This window comes from Pogona vitticeps, chromosome 4 (genome assembly GCF_051106095.1).
Source record: "Pogona vitticeps strain Pit_001003342236 chromosome 4, PviZW2.1, whole genome shotgun sequence".
NCBI lineage: Eukaryota > Metazoa > Chordata > Lepidosauria > Squamata > Agamidae > Pogona > Pogona vitticeps.
In genome coordinates, this window is record NC_135786.1 from 175356137 (window position 1) to 175378005 (window position 21869).

The 21869-nt window shown below is 39.3% G+C and overlaps 1 protein-coding gene across 3 annotated transcripts in view; it reads right to left on the reverse strand.

Annotated features, from left to right (window-relative positions):
* CCDC102B (coiled-coil domain containing 102B) overlaps positions 1–11682 on the reverse strand; it is a 30542-nt gene extending 18860 nt beyond the window's left edge. For all 3 annotated transcript variants that reach the window (XM_078391495.1, XM_072998759.2, XM_078391494.1), the window contains exons 1-3: positions 8187–11682; positions 7445–7623; positions 4426–4534 (exon numbers count right to left, since the gene is read on the reverse strand). In XM_078391495.1, coding sequence (XP_078247621.1) covers positions 4426–4534; positions 7445–7623; positions 8187–8768 — 870 coding nt within the window. In that variant the 5' untranslated portion in view covers positions 8769–11682. The remainder of the gene's footprint in view (positions 1–4425; positions 4535–7444; positions 7624–8186) is intronic.
* Between the last annotated feature and the right edge of the window lie 10187 nt (positions 11683–21869).

The window sequence follows — 21869 nt, forward strand, 5'->3', positions numbered from 1 at the left end:
GATGCAGTATATTATGCTGAAGCAGGAACACTCTCACCTATGTAAAATCTCTCTTGTTTACAACTACTGAAGTTCTCCTCTCCTTTAGGGTGCAATTGCACTATAATTTGCCTCATTTTTTTTATGGAGTTGGCACAGTGCCAGGGCTTCTGTTTTTTTGTTTGTTTGTTTGTTTGTTTGGGCACACTCCTTATTATCCTGGTTTGTAGCCTGTGCAGATGGTTAGTTCACATCCAAATGGAGCTGTGGGTGGTGTTATCTGAAGTGGCAACCCTGTGATGTGTTTGGTGGGTTGTGGCATTGAAAGGGAAGAGGGAAACACCCTCTTTTATTTTCATTTTTTGCTACCACATTAGTTTTTTTTTAAAAAATATTTCTCTATTGATGATGCTCTGTTCTAGATAAATGAGATACATTGGTGGTACTATGTGTACCATGCTAGGTAAATGCATTGCTGTTTCGTCATGTCACTTACTTTATTACTTCTTAAATCACCATGACCCATTGAATGATGGCCATGGAAAAAGGCAGGGAAGAGGCTATGTCAACACCCCCTCTAAATTCATCAACAACTGATAGTATATCTCCCCCACCCCCTTATTTTTGGCTTAGTGGCTGGTTGAGAGGGAGGAGATGTGTGAAAATTAAATAAAAACAACTGCTAAGAAAACCAGCTGCATTTGAGACTGGCTTTCCTTGACCACATGAACACACACATTCTTGAAGACCAAAGTGCCTATCCTGGCATCCCTTGCTTAGGCTCAACCCTCACAAGGCAGTGCACCCCCACAGGGACCTGTCTGAGGAGAAAGGTGGCGAAAAGTGGGGCTATCTCCCTTCTGTCTCCTTAACTTTCACCCCAATGTTTTCCCCTCACTCTGCTGCTGTCCTTGGCTGTTGCTGCTGCTTCCTTACTCACAAGTTAGCCAGCAATCTAAACATTTATCTGGACCCTTCTTATGTGAGAATTTCTGCTGTGTGAACAGAAAGATCACTCAAGAGCAAGATTAAAATCACACTGACGATATAAACCTTTTTTTCAATATCAACTAGACTACTCCAAATTTGTCCATCTGGACAGGCCCTCAGTAGAATTTAGCAAAGCCAAAGACCTAGCCTAGCCTGATCTTACCTGAGAAGGTAAGTGAGCCTGTTGACCATGGCAGTAGTGGAATGGGGTAAAACATACATAACTACAGTGCCAGGAGTCAGGATGCAATAAACATTAAATGCATGCCCAGGTAGTTCCATGTGTGTATTGCAGACTTCTCTTATTACAGCAGCTCTTTCTGAGACTCGTCACAGCAGATGGACACACAATTTCCTGGGCAGATTTTGGCAAGAAGAAAGCACAGTGGACTTTGATAGGCAGGCAGAATCTTAGTGGTTTGAAAACATGTTCAGACCTTCTACCTGCAAGTGTCTAGATCCCACCCAAAGTCAGAATAAGGTTTCTGTACTTTGCTAAATAGTACAGAATTCATTTAATGTTTTCTTATCTCCAGTAGATTGAAAAGGAAATTCTGTCTGATACAAAAGATCTTCTCCTCTCCAACCTTAGCTCTCACACTTTACTATCATTGGAAAAGCCTCCCAAAGTGGCCTATGATGATCAATAAGATTCCTAATCTGTATAGTGGAATGTGAACTTGATATAAAAATTCAAAATAAATTAACAAAGAGTTGTGAAAAAACAGAATAAAATATGCAAATAGCTACCTATTTTGGAGAAGCCACTTACAGCATACTCATGCTCAAATAAAATCTGGTGCAGCATATATAGAATGGTTTAGGTTTTACAATTGCATCGCAACATTCAAACATCTAATATATACAGCAGAAATACCCCCAAATTTGATTGGTTTCCTTGTCATTTGTTATTACTTCAAACTCAAATTAAAATTATATTTTTCTAAATACTCACATGTACAAATCAGCTGGATCAGACCAAGGAATCATTAGTTGAGTTACAATGGTACATGCATTGTACATCTATCTTGTGAACTACTACACACACTTGCGATTATTTAGAAACTCTGTGGCACTAGTTAAACAAAATTCAGACACTGGGAACTTCCAGATGGATGGGGAATGGCTCCAAACTCTCACAACTGAAAAGGCAACTATTTTGTTCCTTTTCCTTAACGGATTTTTTTTTTCCTGGTGAGATGAAAAGTGGAAGGAGCCATAGGAAATCACAGAGAACAACAAATTGAAGAAAACAATTGTCTGGACCTCCTGTAAACTGGGCCTCTCAGGCTGGTGGAACACCTTTCCAAGGATGTTGGCCCTTCTCCCTGCAGTTCTGTTATTGAAGTCAAAAGTCCTTATTAAGCAACTTACAGCCTTCTGTGGAAGTCCCCCCCCCCCACCGCTTTTAATGTTTAAAATTGCTTTTAGTTCCATTGGGTTTTCATATTTATTTATTTATTTATTTATTTATTTGTTGGACTTATATACCGCCCCATAGCGCTACAAGCACTCTCCGGGCGGTTTACAATTTAATTATACAGGCTACACATTGCCCCCCCAGCAAGCTGGGTACTCATTTTACCGACCTCGGAAGGATAGAAGGCTGAGTCAACCTTGAGCCGGCTACCTGGGATTTGAACCCCAGGTCGTGAACACAGTTTTAGCTGCAGTACAGCGTTTTAACCACTGCGCCACGAGGCTCTTGCAATTTAATTGTGATCTGAGTTTATAACTTGGGGCACCTTTAAGAAATTCTTGCTGTGAGCCACCTTCAGTCCCAAAGGAGGGCAGAATATAAATCAGATGAATCCAGGAGCTTGGCAGTTTGATCTCCCTATAAAGCCTTTTGTCTAGAAGCACTGCTATCTGCTTCTTTTCAGTCTGATTTGTCAATGGAATCTAGTTACACCTTCTACAAGATTTTCTGGAGGCAAACACATTATTTCATCTACCAAAACAGGACTGTATAATTGTTATTACAATTAACTGAATCTCCAAATGTCAAAGGCAGCTTATTTTTAAAATTAAGTTACCTCATAATGAGCAAGTTTACTCCCTCTGTTATTTGGCAAAAGCATTTGCAAGGCTATACTGCACACCAGTGGCGAATCAGGGAATGAACATATTTCTATTTTTGTATTCTTTTTTGTTACTTCACTGTGATGAAATAGTTCTCAACTACTCCTTTTACTGGATCAGCAGAAGGTAAGATATATCCATGTTTAATAGCACAACCTAGTGTATGCCTGCTTAAAAACAAGACTCAGAAATCTTAATGGGACATGCACAGGATTGCAACTGTGAGAGATAAAGAAACCTGGCTCTGAATATTAAGTTCTTATGACTATTTGCATGACTACTATATAAATATTACTCAAAATACGAACATATATGAAATATAAATATTTTTTAGATTTTGTGCGAATTTTGCTTCCCTTCTCAAATGTCTAGGACTATGTGTTGTTGTTATTGTTTTAACATACATATGACCTGGATCCAAAAGTGTCTTCAGAACATGGGAATATACTTTTGGGGAGGCAATTCAGCAACCCCAGTCAAATCTATTCTACTGTAGTCACCAGTATTCACCCCACTCCATTTCTTAAGGTCCCTCAATTGACAAGAGTACCATGATGGGGGTCAGGGTTTCAGAAGGCAGCAGTTTTCAGAAGATCGTATAGAATAATCAGAATTGCACTCACACTTCTCTAAAACCAGCCACATATGATCTAGTTTTACTTTTATGACATGTAGACATTTAACATAATTCCTTGGGCTTGGATAACTCTGAATGTTACTATCCCGTATATTATATACCTCTTTTAGATTACATGTATTATTAAGAGTCAACTCAATATTTTAATAAATGCTGAATGAATAGATTGACTTCCAGTTTTGTATTATAGTAGCACAGGTGATTAATCATAAAATTAATTACATGTTCTGTGACTGATAGATAGCAATGGAGAAAATAATTCATGCAGCTCTTCCCATGTTATGATTTCATACGCCTTTTAACTAGGATTGCTTATGAAACTTTCCCTGTACAAAATGTTCTCCCCCCCCCCCCCCCGGTTGGTTCCAAATGCACTGTTTGGAGCAAGGGATCAAGATGTTACCCATTTGCTATTCTCCTTTTCTAGAGCTTCAGCTTCATACCAACCATACCCCCCTTTTTTCCAGTGCACACAAATACCCTGACATGAAGAAGCTGACAACAGTGCAATGCCTTGCACAACTAATTCCAGAATAAGTTTTAGAGTTTGCCCGTTTTAAATCAGGAAACTGGTGCAAAATAGAAGTAAGTCATAGAAAAGCAATGAAACTGGGAGAGAAACCCAATCATTTCTATTTAATATAACCCACAATTTCTTGGAGTTTTGTGGTATGCAAAAAAATAATGCTTCCATATATTTTTTCCGTTTCCCATGGCAACCCCCTATTGCAACATACCTGTTTTAAATTCCCATGCTTGTACTTCTGCAACTCCTCAGATTTCCTTTTGCACAGAGATTTTTCTGACTTCACCTTCTCTATCTCTTTTTCCAGGGATGAACGGATCCTGCAGTGTAACAAGAATAGTCAAAGACTGGTATTTTAAAAAAATTACAGTACCCAACGTCTATATTGTTTAACTTGTGCTGCTGTTGCTGTTCTATTAGCACGGAGGGAACAACATTTTCAGAGGCAATGAGCAGCTCATTCCTGAATCTAGGTGAGCCAGAATATGGGCAATTTCGCTGATATAATCATATCAGCTTCTGGTGGGCTGTATCAAAAGTCGAAGCACATTAGAATAAAATCATACACAGCTGTACTTCTGTGGTATAATCCCATCATCTCTGGTAACTGATACTTAAAGAAGTAGGTAGCCAAGGCTAGTGCCACTGTTCCTTCCCACAATTTTTGCCAAATCATATTCATTTAGGAAAAAAAAACATAGCCGAGATCCAATTCAGGAGAGTTTGAAGTGCTTCAAAGCAAAAGTCCTTAGTGACATAGCTATGCAGGATGAGGGGGAACTTGGTTGTCCAGCCAACTGGAAGTGTAGCACTGCCATCTGATGGCTGCTTGTAGGATGTCAGAATTGCAGCTGGGTGCTCAACTGGCATATGAATCAGCCCCATTATGTCACTAGGCAATTTCATCATGTCCAGGAGATGCATGCACATAGATGTCAAATAATATTAATAATTGTGTGCTGTCAGGTCAATTCTGACTTACGGTGACCCTTTCCAGGGTTTTCTAGGTAGAGAATACAAAGAAGTTCCTTATCATTCCCTTCTTCTGGAGGCAACCTGCAACTATGCAGCTTGCCCAAGGCCATACATGCTGGCTCTTCTCTTAGGAGACACAATGGGGAATTGAACTCTCAACTCTCTACAGATAGATACCTAAACCCCTCAGATATCCAGCCAACTACAGATGTCTAGGATGGATGACTCTTCACAAGAGAGAAGAATGTAGAACTGTGGAGGCTTGAGTGAATGGTGTGCTACAATAGGATCCTTTTGACCCATGTCAGTGGGACTGTTCTTCTGAGGCCATTCTGTACAGGCTTCTAGAATAGTGTGGAAAGAAAATCTAGAAAGCAACTCTGATGCCATGGCACATAAATCTGAAAATGGCTCCTGGTGGTTTGTGAACTAGAATGTAAGTAATTCAAAGTACAGAATAATAGAATTTGGTCTCACAACAAATCTGAAAAATGCAATACTTTCACCCAATTCAAATCAGTGCCTTGAAATATTTATGTACCTGGCATTTGGTAAAAGTTTTTTCTTTCTTTCTTTCTTCTTCTTTTTTTTTTTTTTGACTAGATAATAGCAGAAAATAGACATGAAGAGTAATGTACTTTTAAATTCCACCAATTTCAGTGGAAGACCTTGTGAACATGCATTTCTGAAGAATGGTTTGGATCATTGCTTTAGATAATATTAGTATTTAATATCTTCTTTCCATGTTAAACTGGGATGGAATACAGTATCCATGGCAACATACAATTTCAAGATCCTAATCTCATAAAATTAAATAATGAATAATTCCAAATAGTACTGATCATATCTTTTCTTTATTCCATATAAGAAATAGCAGTTCTTGTAATATCTTAGCCTCCCCTTTCTGGCCATTATTTTAAAAAAGATACACTCCAACCTTAATGAAAGAAATCTACACTTATACAATGTTAACTATTCATTTTTCTTCAAGACAAAATGATCCTGATATTCCTAACCAAATGAGCATAGTGCTATTTCTTTCCCATATAGATCAAGATCCTGTTCCCCATTGGCAGAGTGGAAAGCTCCATTGGTGTGCTAATGAAGTTCTTTCTGTTTACCATTGTGCAACTGGGGAATACCTGTTTTGAGTAGCTTACATTAAGGGAATCCAGGTTGCCCTTTGCAAAGATGGCAGCTGCAGCTTCCCTAACCTAAATGAAGCCACCATCTTTGCAAAGGGCAGCCACTCTCCCTTTTTACATGCTGTGGCTGGGAGGCCAGATGGAGACCTTGGCAGCAGCAATTCAGGTAAGGGGGTGTTAGTGGGGGTGGGTGGCTGCCTATTGGCCACCAATCAGTTCATCGGTGGCCGGTAGGCAGAAAGGTTTTTTTTTAAATAGGAAGGGGGTGTTGGGGGCTAAGGTAGGGGGAGGAAGGGGTGGGGTAGGCTGTAGAGGTGGGTAGCTGTGGAGGGGTGGCTGCCTATCAGCAGCCAATCAATTGAGGTAGGCAGAATATTTTTTAAAAAATTAGGAAGGGGGTGTCGGCATGGGTGGTGGTGATGGCGAGTGTTTTTTTTTAATAACCCCCCACAAATTGACGAATAACAGTTATTCATTGCTTCATGGGGCAACTTGGTGCTTTGTGAGTCGTCAACTTTTGATGACTTATGAAGTGGGATGACTCGCCAAAATAGTGAATCGTCCCCATCCCTAGTGTTGAGTATTGAGTCATGGCAACTGGACTCACTCTGAATAAGCTACTTGGATGAGTTGTGAAATGTTTCAACCTAACAAGAAAAAAGTCCAGTTGCCCTGACTCAACTTCCAGATAACTTCACCTGGATGACTGAGAATCTTCACAGATATATAACTACTTAAGAGTGTTTTGCACTTAATCAATATTTAGGATTGCTAGTAAGAGCAGTGAGCAAATTGTATTCATTATTATTGTCTTCTACCAACGATAGTCTACTTAAACACCTGTAAGCATGGTAAGTAGACAGAGAATATGTAGAGATATTTCAGAAAGATGTGCCAAGGGTTTTCCAGGTGGTTATTTAGCACCCACTTACAGGATTAAAACACAGATACATTTAAGAGGAAAATACTAGGAAGTTTTGTCAGTGGGGTTAGTTTTTCCATCATTACAATCTACCTTTTAATTTAATTACAAAAAACAATGAGTTCTATTTAAAATTAATTCCTTCAAAATAATGTTTGAACAAAAGGGGGGGAAAGTTTTCAACTTACTTTTGCTCCTTCTGCAAGATCTTCTTTGATTCATACAGATGCAACACTGATATATGTATTGGTTCATCATTCTGAGAATGGTTTGGGTTGCCTTTGCTTGGGTTAAGATTTTCTAGAAAGACTGGAGTATATTTTCCTCCAGAGTCAAGAATTTCCAGATTTTCAGTTGGATAACCATTCTGAAATGAAAAATGTCCTTCTTAGGTGGGCTAGAATCCTACTGGTATTTGCATAAGAGTCACATAATGTGCCATGGCTAATGAATGGAGTGCATTTTGGTCATTTGCTTATTCACACTTATGATTGTGCAACCCAAATCCATTCTGGCACCTCATCAATCAACTTCAGTTAGCTGCAGCAAGTTATGCAAAACATATGTGAGTGGAAGCTGGATCCCAGCTTTACTTACAGTATACATAATCAGTAGTACACTTGTACTAAAACCTGAATGACTTTCTTGAAACTACATCCTGTGTTTGGTGGCAGTTCATCAAATGGACAGTATTGTACCATTCAGTACTTTAATGGAAGGCAGATATATATAATGTGGCAGTCTTCCATTGAAATAAAATGTGACTGTCTTCTAAATAGACATACTGTATATCTATAAGTGTCTATTTGGAAGACAGCCACATTTTATTTCAATGTGACTTATCCCCAAAAGATTGCAGTCTCAATAAATATAAAGCTATGGAGAAAATTGTTCATCCCTTTAATTATAGAAATGCAGATATGTATTTACCTGGCAGGCACTTTCTAACTCAAACATATTCTGCATATATTGAACTGGATCTTTCTCCAGAGGTCCTAGACACTCTTCTTTTATCCAGGACATTTCAGAAGGATCAAATTTGTTTTTCCAAGAGTGTTGAGCTCTCATTTCTTCATTTTCTCTGAGCAAACCTTGGTTAATTTTTTTCAGAGCACTCAGCTCTTTCACAGATTCTTCTAGCTTGAGCTTTAGCTGCCTGCTCTCCTCACGAGCTTTATTTTTTTCTGCTCGAACTTTGCTCCACTTCTCCCTCCAGTTGGCAGTGCAGTCTGACCACCAGCGCATGGTCTTCTCCATCTGAGCTGCCCTGGCCTTGGCTTCTTCAAGTTCTCGAAATCTTATTTCGTCATAAATTTCCCAGTCACTGCTCTTATAATTGTATATAGGAGGCTGGTAGGAAATAGTTGGAAGAACTACAGGCACTATTACATTTGAGCTGCAGGTACTACATATTGTTGCACAGTCTCTTACTTCTGTTTCATTAGGTTCCTTTGGCTGGTTCCTGTGGAGTTGCTTTTCTTCCATTATGTTGCACAAAGAGTCAACATTCATGTCCCAGGATAATTCATTTGTTTCTACACCTAAAGCAGAAAAGGATATTGAAATTTATAAACATTTTAACCAAATAAACCTCCAACTGGCAGGACCATTAATAACTCATTATTTTATTCAGTGCAAACTGTCTCATTTATTTCACCATATCCTAAGACTAGCCTCACTAAGAGCTTACCCTGTGTAATTAAAGTTAAATTACCTTTTTTTTTCTTGCAACAAACTTATAGGAAACAATAAATTAGGGAGAATGAAGATCATTTCACACAAGTGACCTGTTTTTCTCCTTAATTCACTGGAATGTGATCTCCCTCCCCACCCCCCACAGTCTCTGTGCAGCAAGATCCCAATTGAACCATCTCTTTAATGCAGTGTTGTTACTTATATCAGCATTCTGTGGTCAATCATAAACCATCACTCTAAACTCAACATCAGATCCCTTTGACATTCCAAAGTGGAGTAAAACAAGGCTGTGTCCTCACGCCGACCCTGTTTGGGATCTTTTTTGCTGTCATGCTGAAGTATGCCTTTGGAACTGCAACAGAAGGTGTCTATCTCCGGACTAGATCAGATGGAAAGCTCTTCGATCTCTCTAGATTGAAAGCAAAGACCAAAGTCCAACTGAAATGTATACAGGACTTCCTCTTCACCGATGATGCAGCCATTGTTGCCCACCCTGCTCAAGACCTCCAACAACACATGAATCATTTTAGCAAGGCCTGTCAAGACTTTGGACTAACAATCAGCCTGAAGAAAACACAAGTCATGGGCCAGGGTGTGGACTCATCTCCCTCTATTACTATCTCCACGCAACAATTGGAGGTTGTTCATGACTTTGTGTACCTTGGCTCAACTATCTCTGACACTGTCTTCCTAGATGCTGAGCTGGATAAACACATTGGGAAAGCAGCTACCATGTTCTCTAGACTCACAAAGAGAATATGGCTTAATAAGAAGCTGACAGCATACACCAAAATCCAGGTCTATAGAGCCTGTGTCCTGAACACACTTCTGTACCGCAGTGAGTCCTGGACCCTTTGTGCGCGGCAGGAGAGGAAGCTGAACACCTTCCATATGCATTGTCTCTGATGCATTTTTGGTATCACCTGGCAGGACAAAGTTCCAAATACAGTAGAGTAGTCCTAGAATGAGCTGGAATTTTTTAGCATGTACACATTACTGAAACAGTGATGTCTACATTGGCTTGGGCATGTCGTGAGAATGACAGATGGTTGGATTCCAAAAGATCTCCTGTATGGAGAATTAGTGCAGGGAAATCGCCCCAGAGGGAGACCACAGCTGGGATACAAGGATATCTGCAAGCGGCATCTGAAGGCCTTAGGAATGGACCTCAACAGATGGGAAACCTTGACGTCTGAGCGTTCAGCCTGGAGGCAGGCAGTGCATCATGGCTTCTCCCAATTTGAAGAGGCACTTGTCCGGAAGGCCAAGGCAAAGAGGCAGTCCCGAAACCAGCAAAACCAAGGAGCTGGTCAGGGGACAGCTTGTATTTGTCTTCAGTGTGGAAGAGATTGTCACTCTCAAATCGGCCTTCTCAGCCACACTAAACACTATTCCAAGACCTCCATACAGAGCACATTATCATAGTCTCTCGAGACTGAAGGAGGCCTACACACTCTAAACTCCAATGAAACTGTAAATTCAAGACTTGGGTTTTCTCAAAATCAAGTTCCATATGAACCTCATCATGGGAGAAACAAACCTGGTGGGCCAAATTGATGTTTCCGGAGGAAAGACAGGTGAGCTCCTAAAGATTGCAGCCAAGATTGCTGATGGGGAGGGGAGTTGTCACCCATCCATGATTTACATATTAGATGGAGGCAGGGATTATGAAGTTACAGGTCTTCCTATCATTCCTTTATTCTCTTCTGAAATTCTGCCCCCCCCCCATTTAGCACAAGGTCAAGGTGCTAAATCAGGGGCCCCTAGCATTGTGTTCATTTTTGCTTTATGTTGTGGCTGTTTTTGCCTAATCCAAGAGAAACAGGTTGTGGTTTTGGTCAGTTTAGCCATATTTGTTACATTGGGATGAGTTTTACTTCATAAGCTAATTTGGTTATTTGGGTTATTCATTTGACGTGTTTTTACTGTGACTTCAAAGTTCATTTGTCATATTTGGTCTCCATAGACCAGTTTGTATAAGAATTCTTCCAAGAGATAAGGTAGGGAATCACCCTTTATGGTGACTGATGATTTCTGAGGCTTGTAGCTCTGGACTCTCAAACCGGGAGCAGGAAAAGGATCACCTTTTTCTTTTAACCTTATAGTTGTAAGGACCAAGGTGAGGGTAGCTGATAACAGCTACAGCCAGGTGTACTAGGATTTAAAGTAGTCTCTCAGGCTGTCTGAAGAATTCTTGCCTTCTTGCCTATGAGGTTTTATGCAAGGCTGATAGCTTGGTTTAGATTTTATATTCCTACACATTCCCATGTCATAGTTTTGTTTAAATAAATGAGCCCCTACGTAAATCTATTTCTCCTGTGTTATCTGTTTACTGATGCCTCAGCCTGCCATGCTGTCTATTACTGAAAGCTAGAGATGTCCACAGAATCCAAAAATCTTGGAATGTGAGTGGCTTTGATTTCTTTTCTCTTTCTTTGTACATTAGTTGGTTGTTATCATTATTGATGTTTTTTTCGATCACTTCTGTGAAGATGGCACACATTGGAGAGGTGTCATAGTCAAAAAGATGCAAAGTTTCAGAATGATTGGTTGGTTCATGGATGAGGGAATTATAATGCTTGAAATCTTATTTAAGGAAAGTCCCATTTACAGTGAAGTTTGGATCAGGCGTTCCAGTGAAACACCAGCAAAGCGAAAGCTCTGATGAATATTTTTTTTAAAAAAATGCAAAAATGACTGAATGACAAGAGGGGAAAAATAACAAAGAAGGGCAGAACTTAAAAACACCATGCACCATCCTACCAAACATTAAATGTAGACATGTGTTGTTGCTGTCAAAGAATGTGGAAGCTCCTGGATATCTTAACTGATTTGCATTCTTCCCCCCAAGCAAAATGATTCGTAATTAGAGATAGGCATGAACTGGGGGTTTGGTGTGGTTTGTTTACCAGCCAAATGGGTGATCTGCAGTTCCAAGCCTCACACCCTCCAGCAAGCACCCACTCAGACACAGCATCCAGAGAAGGTGGGGCAAGGCGCTGCACCCAAGTGGGCACCTACTGGAGTGGGCAGGGTGCTGAACCCTGCCCGCTCCAGCAGGCGCCCACTTGGATGCAGCTGTTTGGCCAGTAAAGAAACGGCAAGTCTTGTGTAAAACATGAGCAATGATTTAGAAGTGAACTTATTGATCATTCAGCCTTACTCCTTCATCCCCACTCTCCCTTGCTATAGATGAATGCCACCAAACAAACAAACAAACAAACAAACAAACAAACAAACAAACAAACAAACAAACAAACAAACAAACAAACAAACATTTTTTTAATGGTGGCACTAGATTTCTGTCATCGGAAAACCACAGGTCCCACCAGGCTACAACAAAGTTGAGGATCAGCACACGTAGCTTTCAAGAGGGGTCTCTGCTTCAATTGGGAAAGCATCCAATGAGGTCTAAAGGTGTCTGTTGTGAAGTGGGGCTTTGGCTGAATCTGCTAAGCATCTGTATTAAAAGCCATATGTACCTGGAGACCATGAAAAGGAAAGTTTAACAAATACTTTATCTTTATGCATTCTCTCTTCTCTCAACTTGAATATTTCTGGGAACATATAGTCTACTTAAAGAAATTTATATTTCCGTTTAAAGAAGTGTTCCTATTATATTTTAAAGTCCGTATTTTGCTTGATTTATCGAGACAAAAATATTTTGAAGTGCATAAAATCAGACCCAAAGCCAACGAAAACAAGATCTCGTTCATTCTCCTTTTTACAACCAATTTTTAATCCAAAACATAAATAAAACTAATTTGCACAGCTTGGTTCTCCCATGAGGTCCAATGGATACTACATCTGAGTTCAACTGACAATAGTCACAGCTTGAAGACCACCCAGGTAACTTAGGAAAGCTTTGGATTTGTTACTCTTACGTTCTACAAAATAAGTTCTTGAGCTCTAGAAATGCTGATTGAGATACAGGGTGTTTGGTTATAAATCTCAAGCACACAATTTACAAACTGGGACTCTTGTCTAGGTTTTCTTTGAATTTGTAACCATGCTGCATGGTGCTTGTTTAGCAGACCTGACCTTAAAACAGATGATAAAGATAGCATGTAATTAAGCTGAAAGCCTGTTAATGCAAAAGAATGTCAGAGGTAATCTTTCCCTGTTTGTGAAATTAGATCTTGAAGGAATTCCATGCGGAAATTCTAAAGACCACTCACCAAACAGACGATTGGTATATAAAAACAGACTGTATTTTATATAGTCCAAAGAATGAGAGAAATTATTACTTAAATACTCGGGTGCTAGTTAGGAACTTCCCTCTTCCAGACGCGGGCTCTCTCGAACAACTGTTACCAGCTATGGATTCCCAGGCTGTATTTTAAAAAAGAGAAATGATGTATATGCAAAGACTCTCAGAAAACCCAAATTTCTGTTGCCTATTTATTTTCAAAAATGAAAAGAAAATAGGAGTGTTTCTGAGTGAAAAATGAGTGGACAAAGGACTATGTGGAAAGTGCAATGTTTGCTCTGTAAGCAATGGCCAAGTGTTGGTCTCCCTTCAATCAGCAGATGACTGGCCACTGCAGAAAACTCTACAACAGTGGTTCTTAACCTTGGGTTACTCAGGTGTTTTTGGACTGCAACTCCCAGAAGCCTTCACCACCAGCTGTGCTGGCTGGAATTTCTGGGAGTTGCAGTTCAAAAACACATGAGTAACCCAAGGTTAAGAACCACTGCTCTACAACTATTCATATGTGGACCTACGTATCTGGATTGCCTGATTTTCATTTATATTATCACTACATTCTCTTTACTTAAGCTTACAGCATTTTCTGGTTCTACTAAAAGGAGAGTAAAAGAGAGCCAAAGCTGCAAATGATACTAATGTGAATAGGATATTTTAATAAGAGTTGTAAAATAAACAATACATTCTGGTTTACATCACTCTTAGAGGCACAGGGTGTAGCTTGCTGGAATAATTATGCATTTAATACTTTTATAATTTGCTTTATCTTCTATCGTGGAATGCAAGTTAATATTTTATCTAAAGTTTCCAGGTGGTTGACCACCCATCCACTGCTCTGCCCTGTAGGCCTTCTAGAACCTAGGAGATGAAACATGTAGTTCTCAGAGGAAAGCCCCAGCAGATGAGTTTAAAAACCAGGCCAAATGGATGCATTGTATTAATTTTTGGCATTGAAAATTGTTTGTGGTACAGTTAATGGATGAGATCATGTTTTCCTTAGTTTTTGGTCTGTTCTTTTAATGGGGTTGGAAACATCTTGCCTTTAGCATTATTCACTGTTGCGATGCATCTTTTTTTCAATTCATCAAATGTTTGGCCATGTCAGATATGTAGCAAGAGACAGCTAAACAATGTGTCAAGCCATAGGCTGGCTGTTGTTGGTGTGGTCTTTGGTAATACTGATACAAATGTCTTGGTTAGCTGGTTTCTGTACAGAGCTGCAATGAGAAGAATTTAATGTATATTGATTTTTTATGTCGCAATAAAGAACATTTTTCCTGCTAAGGACAATCTGCAGACAATTCAACTGATTGGCATGGATGGATTAGTTTACTATCTGTCCACCTTCATGCTAAGAAAAAGAAGAAAGTGAAGTCAAATTATTGGCAAAATGCCTAAAAGAAGAACACAGGGGAGACCAATCTGGAGTCATTTAGCGCAACATAAATTACAGTTGACTTCAGAAACAGTTATCTGCATTCCTGTATGTACTCAGATGTCTAGTAAATAAAGTCCTATCTATTAACAATGTGATTTCATCCACATTTTTCTTGCTAAATTGTTTATCATGTTTAAAAATGTTTTGTATATGGACTTTGAAAGTGCCTGGCCTATTCTGTGACACAAGAATATCCACAAATTATGAGTTACAGTATTCATTGTTTTCAACTCTCCTTCCATTTACCTTATTCTGAGGACAAATAGAGAAAAACAGCACAGAAGATGTTGTGTCTACATTGCAAGGCATAGGAGTTCGTATCCATGGACATTCTAAGAGACTAGAAACCACTGCATAAAATATGGCCCAGGGTCACCTAGTGAGGTTACATGGCAGAACAGGGATTCAAATGCTGGGCTCTTCAGTCCTAGTCCAAAGTTCTAACTACTACACTGCATTGCACTTCTGTCTTCCAGAACTAAATTATTGTATTCATCTTTCAAAAAAATCTCTAAAAAGGTAAAGGTTCCCCTTGACAATTTTTGTCCAGTCGTGTTCGACTCTAGGGGGCGGTGCTCATCCCCGTTTCCAAGCCATAGAGCCAGCGTTTTGTCCGAAGACAATCTCCCGTGGTCACATGGCCAGTGTGACTTAGACACGGAACGCTGTTACCTTCCCACCAAGGTGGTCCCTATTTATCTACTTGCATTTGCATGCTTTCGAACCGCTAGGTTGGCGGGAGCTGGGACAAGCGACGGGAGCTCACTCCGTCTGGTGGATTTGATCTTACGACTGGTTGGTCTTTTGACCCTGCAGCACAGGCTTCTGCGGTTTAGCCCGCAGCGCCACCACGTCCCTAAAAAAAAAGGTATACGATAGCTGTGCTCCCCTGCTAGAACCTCCAAACAAGCTCAAAAAAATCTCTATGAACATACAAATTAGAACAGTGCTTGGAGAACAAAATAAAGAATAAAAGACTAGCTTGCCAGCTTAATGCTAGAATTGCTTCTTAAGGAAACAATTCCCAGCTGTGTTTAATAGTGCTTCAAGAACAGCTTGCTAGCAAAAGCACCAATAATGTTGGTTCAATTTGCTAGCATTATGTGGCTTCTAAAGCTATACGATTGGTTTATCTAGTTCTTCCTTTCAGTGTTCCTAAATGGGTCCCATTTTTCACTCAGTATTACAAAGGTGGGGCAGAAACAAATAAAGCTCCTTTGGGGTAGCAATGACATGCGTGGATTAATAAAAATATTGCATCAAGCAATATGTGTATGTTTTCTAGAGGAGCAATATAATTATGAACTCTCAGCAGGACTGGCCAATGACACTGTGCTGTGTGAGACAAAACCACAAGGATCATCAAAATCAAGATACATAATATCCAGTGTGGAGTACATTATTTTTGGCATTCCTCAAAAGCAGAACCAAAATTCATGTTCAGAGAGGAAAAGACATGAATAATGATCAAACCTAAGGAACACAGAAGGGTCATTTGTGGCCATTTTGGAACTTTGAGAAAGGTTCTCCAGAGAAAATATCAGACAAACCAAGACATTATAAGGGTTTGGGTAAGAAATCAGCCTAAATTCAATAGTTCACCCAACTAAAGCACACCTAATGAATCAAAGGAATGTTCGTCCTGATTTATACCAATCTGTTCAAAAGGTCCACTTTAATTGGGCCAACCTAGTGGATTTAGCCCATATCTGTAGTAATATAATAATGGATTCCATTTGGTTATGTGTGAATCTAGGATTCTGAAGATTATAAACAGCTCATTGACATGCAAATAAGACCGAAGCTGGTAGTCAAAGAAAGGAGACATCAAAGCAATTCTTCACAAGTTTCCAAGGAGACAAGATGCTGAAGAAGCATCCTATATCCCTGGATGGTTCTTTATGCAAAAAACATGCTACTGAGCTATAGCTAGCTCCTTACAATTGACGTTGGCACCACTATGCTTGCAGTAAACTCAGTTACACTAAGCACTGCTTAACACATCTTTTTCTTGCTTTCTGAAAATCAACACTTTCTCTTGGATGGTCTTACATGGGAAGTAGCTCAAAAGTTTTCTGCATTAAAATCTACATCCGACATTTTATGCTGCAGCTGTAGCTGCAGTTTCATAAAGGTTCATATATGAGTAGAACACTCTGCTTTTCAGTTTAGTTGCTTATCTGATGCAAATGCCAAGTAAATATTTAACTTCTTCCTCTTGCTTCACCTTCTAGCATCTGAGTGACCAGCTCATTATATATCAGAGTATACTTGTGACACCAGAGCTATTTTCCTTGCAGATAATCCAAAGTTTGGTGGCCACAAGGATCTCTTCATCTGAAGCCACTGATCTTACCACATTCTTAGCAAACATGTTTATTCGGTTGGGGAAAAGAGTGAATTATTAAAAGCATATTCTTGTCATATATTATACAATGAAGCAGCAGAACAAACATAGGAAATGCTGGTTTGAAATTACAAACATAGACTATTTTAACCTTCTTCCTACAGATTAACTGAGCCAGATGGATTGCAAATGAGAAAGCAATTCTCATCATTCAGCTCTTTTCAGTAATGAACTACTGGATTGCTGGCTGTTGTCTGTCCTTCATTGTTTCCTCTCAGATCAGGCATATAATTGTAATTACTTCCAGGAGACTTGGAAATCATAACAGAGATGGCTTTCCAGAACAAATCTATTCCACATATGCAAACAATATCTATATTTATACAGAAATTGCATGCAAGTGACTTAGAGTGCTGGTCCCAATATGTGTGATTTTTTAATTAATTTAATCATCTGATGTATTTCCTGTTATAATGCTATCAGAAAAAATAAAACAACTAGTTAATTATCTTGTAACAATAATTATATTAATTTGTATATCTTTTCCTATTAAAAACAGCATGCCAAGATCTTTCTTTCACTTCCTTGCTTAATCTGAAAGCCTTGCCATTAGCATTCTTACAGTTTCCAAAAGGACACAATAAAAAGAAACTTGACAGATGTGTTTTTAGTTGACACACAAATACTAGATGATATTTGAAACATGAGAAATTGTAGGAAGTCACCAAAAATCAATTCAATCAATAGTGGGCAAAAAGTAAACAAGGGTTTAGTGATAGGGTCTAGTAACAAGGGTCTAGTTTGTGGCTGATCAGAAAGGTTTCTAACTTCCTGTTGTTGTGTTTTTTTAGCATCAACCAAAAAAAACCCCTTTACCTTGCAAATTAAGTGCTGAAAGCAAGAAAGCCAAGGTAGGGAACGAATAGGGAATGATCTCTATGGGAGATCCAAATCTGATGCTGAAAAAAAATTTCTCAGCTGAGCTTGGGGAAATGTACTTTGAGCCAGAATTTTATACTTGACTGCAGCTGAAGTTGTTGTGAAATATAAAGCAGATCCCATCATCCTGAAGCCTGCCCACTTCTGAATTAGAGTTGCTACCACAGCTTGAAAAAAATGACTGTGCTAGCTAGCCATTCTGAGTCTTAAAAAGTAACTTTTCTAAGCTCTGTCTATCTCATCTTGTTATCTGTTTGCGTATCTTATTGACTGGGACCCAAATAATGATCTGTCTGTCTGCTTTTCTGTTTAGACCAAACTGTACATGGACAAACTGTAAGCAGATGTGCCCTTCCCATGAGAAGCTTGCACCCTAGCAGTTTGTGCAGGAGAAACAAGTGGAGACCAGGAGACTGAGGGAAAGCATGCAAATTTATTCCTTCCAGCACAAACTTTTGGTGGCAGCCTACCTTGATCTTGCTTGTCTTCTACTGCTGCCCACCATCTGAATTTACACTTAGCCTATTTTTTCTTGTTTGTTGTTTGCCTGTTATGTTTGATTGCTATTTTGCTGTGTTGAAAGAAATAAAATTGCAAGTTTTCCCTCACTCTCCTGGTCTACACTTGTGCATTATATCACACAACATTGTTCTTTTCCCAACCAATTGTCCTCCGAAGGTTTTTCACAACAGTTCCGAGCTAGTATGCTGGATATGATGTGGCTAACAGGTCAAGGCAACTCCAATGCACCAGTGTGGGAAAGGCTGTAGAACAGTATGGGAGTGAAGAGTGGGAAGGTGTACGTTCTATGTTTGAAGTTGTTCTACTTGACATACATCATCCTGGAAGAACACCTTTGAGCTGCTCTATGGTCTTTGGGGGAAGAGCAGGTTATATCTATAATTAATAAACAAACAGATATAAATCATGTGTTTAGTTGTGGTTATTTACAGTCTTTCTTTGTATAGTCATTCACCATTGCAGAATGCGATGTCGCTAAACATACCCAGAAATAGTTTCTGATGCTCACTTATAAAGCCCTTCAAGGTCTGGGGCTATGTTATTTGACAGAGCATCTCTCCCCAAAGTCATCTGCTCACTCTACCAGATCCTCACAGGCCATGCCCCTGCAAGTAGCCACACCAAAGGAGCCCAATTTTTTTTTACAAGAAGCCAGGCCTTCTTGGTGGTGGCACCAACTCTTTGGAACCACTTTCTGACCGAGCTATGCCTGGTCTCTAATTTTAGGAGGCTGCTGAAGACTCATCTCTTCCAGGAAGCTTTTGGTGGCAGCTTCCCTTGATCTTGTCTGTCTTCTACTGATGCCCACCATCTGGGTTTACACCTTTGTCTATTTTTTCTTGTTTGTTGTTTGCCTGTTATTATGTTTAATTATGTTATTTTGCTTTTTGCTTTTGGTTTTTTATATGTACACCACCCAGAATAGTGCTGTGCGCTAATGAGGCAATATAAAAAAAAATCAGAATTTATTTATTTTTTCAAAAAAGAAGGAATAAAAATACAGAAAATCCCAATGATTTATGTTCACAGTGCTTATTTTCAAACAATATCGTATGTCATTAATTTAAAAAAATATATATTTTTAAAAAACTGCTGAAATTCACCACCATCAGTCAATGTACTTCCCAAACAAAAACATTTGCAGGACAGAGTTATTCTAAAATCAGGCTGTGTTCATAAATTAATTCCTGAAACATGACTGCATCAGTAGTAATATATGTGAATGTAATGTGCCCAGATCTGCTTTTCAAAGAAGCCACTTTGGGTTGACTGCCACCTACATTTGGCTTTTAAAAATTAAGAAGAATAAAGTATTATGGCGGGCCTTATTCTAACTAATTTGGACATAATATACAGCTGGCATGAGGCAAAGGGCTCACTTTTATCTAGCAAACATTTATTAAATTAAACTAATTCTGATGTTATATGAATTGGTAAGCTTTTAAGTGTTAAAAAGAAACATCTGGTAATTTAGTGAAATTTGGAAATTCTCCATTACAGATCTAGCATATAACTCATCTGCATGTCATTTTGGTTGTTAAATTAGCAAACCCCAACTTAGATACTGCCTTGCCTAAGATTATTCCATCTGCATTTGATACAACAACGGATGTGCTACATATGTGTAACAGAATAATGTTCTGGATATTTTCCAAAAATAAATTGACTCATTGACTAATTTAAGTTTATAAATATGCCATTGTCAGAGAGATTCTAGGATCACCTATCTCACACCACATTCTGGTTTCAATTTAGGAGCCAAATACATAAAAGGGAGTCCTACTGCTCTCCATAGGTTAGTTTGTTTTGTGTGGTATTAGGAGAAGTGTGGACTCAGTGGGCAAGCTGAGAAATTTACTCAGTGACTCTGTGAGTCAATCCTTGCAGGGACTCCTCGAACAACACAATTTAAGATCACAGTGAGGATAAACAGATAACACAGATGAGTCTAATACAAAGAACCAATTACAAATCACTTATTTTTGTTAGATTCAACATTTATGAGCACACCTTTTTATATCCTGAAAATGTCTCCATTACACTATTTTCATAATCATAAACATTTCATTTTGCTTTGTAAAATCTTTGTGATATATGAAAAGCAGAATAGATATGTAACTGAATTTCTCCGTAACTTTACTGACCAGTTATTCTCAGTCCCTAGTATGGTAGGTTTATACATATATAATTATATTTCTAGGTGGCCTGGCATGCTCTGGTCCATGGGGTCAGGAAGAGTCGGACACGACTTCACGACTAAACAACACCAACGTTTGAAATGCCTTCCTCAGATGTGGAGTATGCACACCTACAAAATGGGGATGTCTGAATGCTGGACCTTACCTTTGGAAAGGGACATCAGGAATGACCAGAAATGAGTGTTATGGCCCTTCATCCTAAGGTTCAATTTTATTTCCTCTGGGGAAGACCGGGGATTATGTTTAGGTCACTTTTCATAGAAATAATCTCATGGTGCAGTGGTTAAACTGCAGTACTGCAGTAAAACCTCTGTTCATGGCCTGAGTTCAATCCTAATGGTTTTAGGAAGCCAGCTCAAGGTTGATTCAGCCTTCCATCCTTCTAAAGTCGATAAACTGAGTAGCCAGCTCACTGGTGTGTGCGCAATATGTAGCCTGCATAATTAAAATATAAACCACCCAGAGAATGATTTAAGCATTATGGGGCAATATATAAGCAGCACATTTTGCCTTTGCGTTGCCTTTCAATAATCTCTGCTGTACTCTAACAACTAGAAAAGATAGACTTACCACTCTCCTTGAACTAAGAGGACAAATCCCTAGGAACACCTCCAGCTATGAGGCCTCATAGAAGGATATCAAATAAGTAAAGGGTCCTTTAAGGATCACAGTTCATATTGCAGAGTTTTGAATCTCAGTTTAAAAGTCCTCTAGGTGTGCAGCAGAAGTGCAGAGATTCACAAAGCAGAATAGCTTCACATTCCCCAATTTAGTTCACCTCTTTTTCTCAGGAGCTGGCACTTACAGTCTCAATAACTGACTCTGAAACATTATTAGGAGAAAGAATAAAAGCCACTTTCTTTATTTACAATTGAAGAGATCAAACAACAAACTAAGAACAATCAAGACTGCTTGCAGCAACAAGGCTCAGCAAACCAACTGTTTCCAATAGACAACGGAGAGGAAAAACACTCTTAATAGAGTGGCATGGCTCTCTTTGAATCAGGGGCAGGAAGGAACTATTGGTTAGCGCTGTTAGTGATTGACAGTCACCTCAGCCTAGAAAGGTTCCGCCCAGCCACACTTACTGAAGAGAGTGTGCAAGGCTGCAAAAACTCCAACAGTCCACTCCAAGAAATGTAGGCCCAGTGCCAAAAAGGTCTCAATGGCTTTGATAAGACCTCAGGTGGCTTTAGCTCCCACTTCAGGAAACATCTTTTTGTAGCTCAGCCAATGAGAGTTTTTGTCAGTCTCTCCCTCCCCCCCC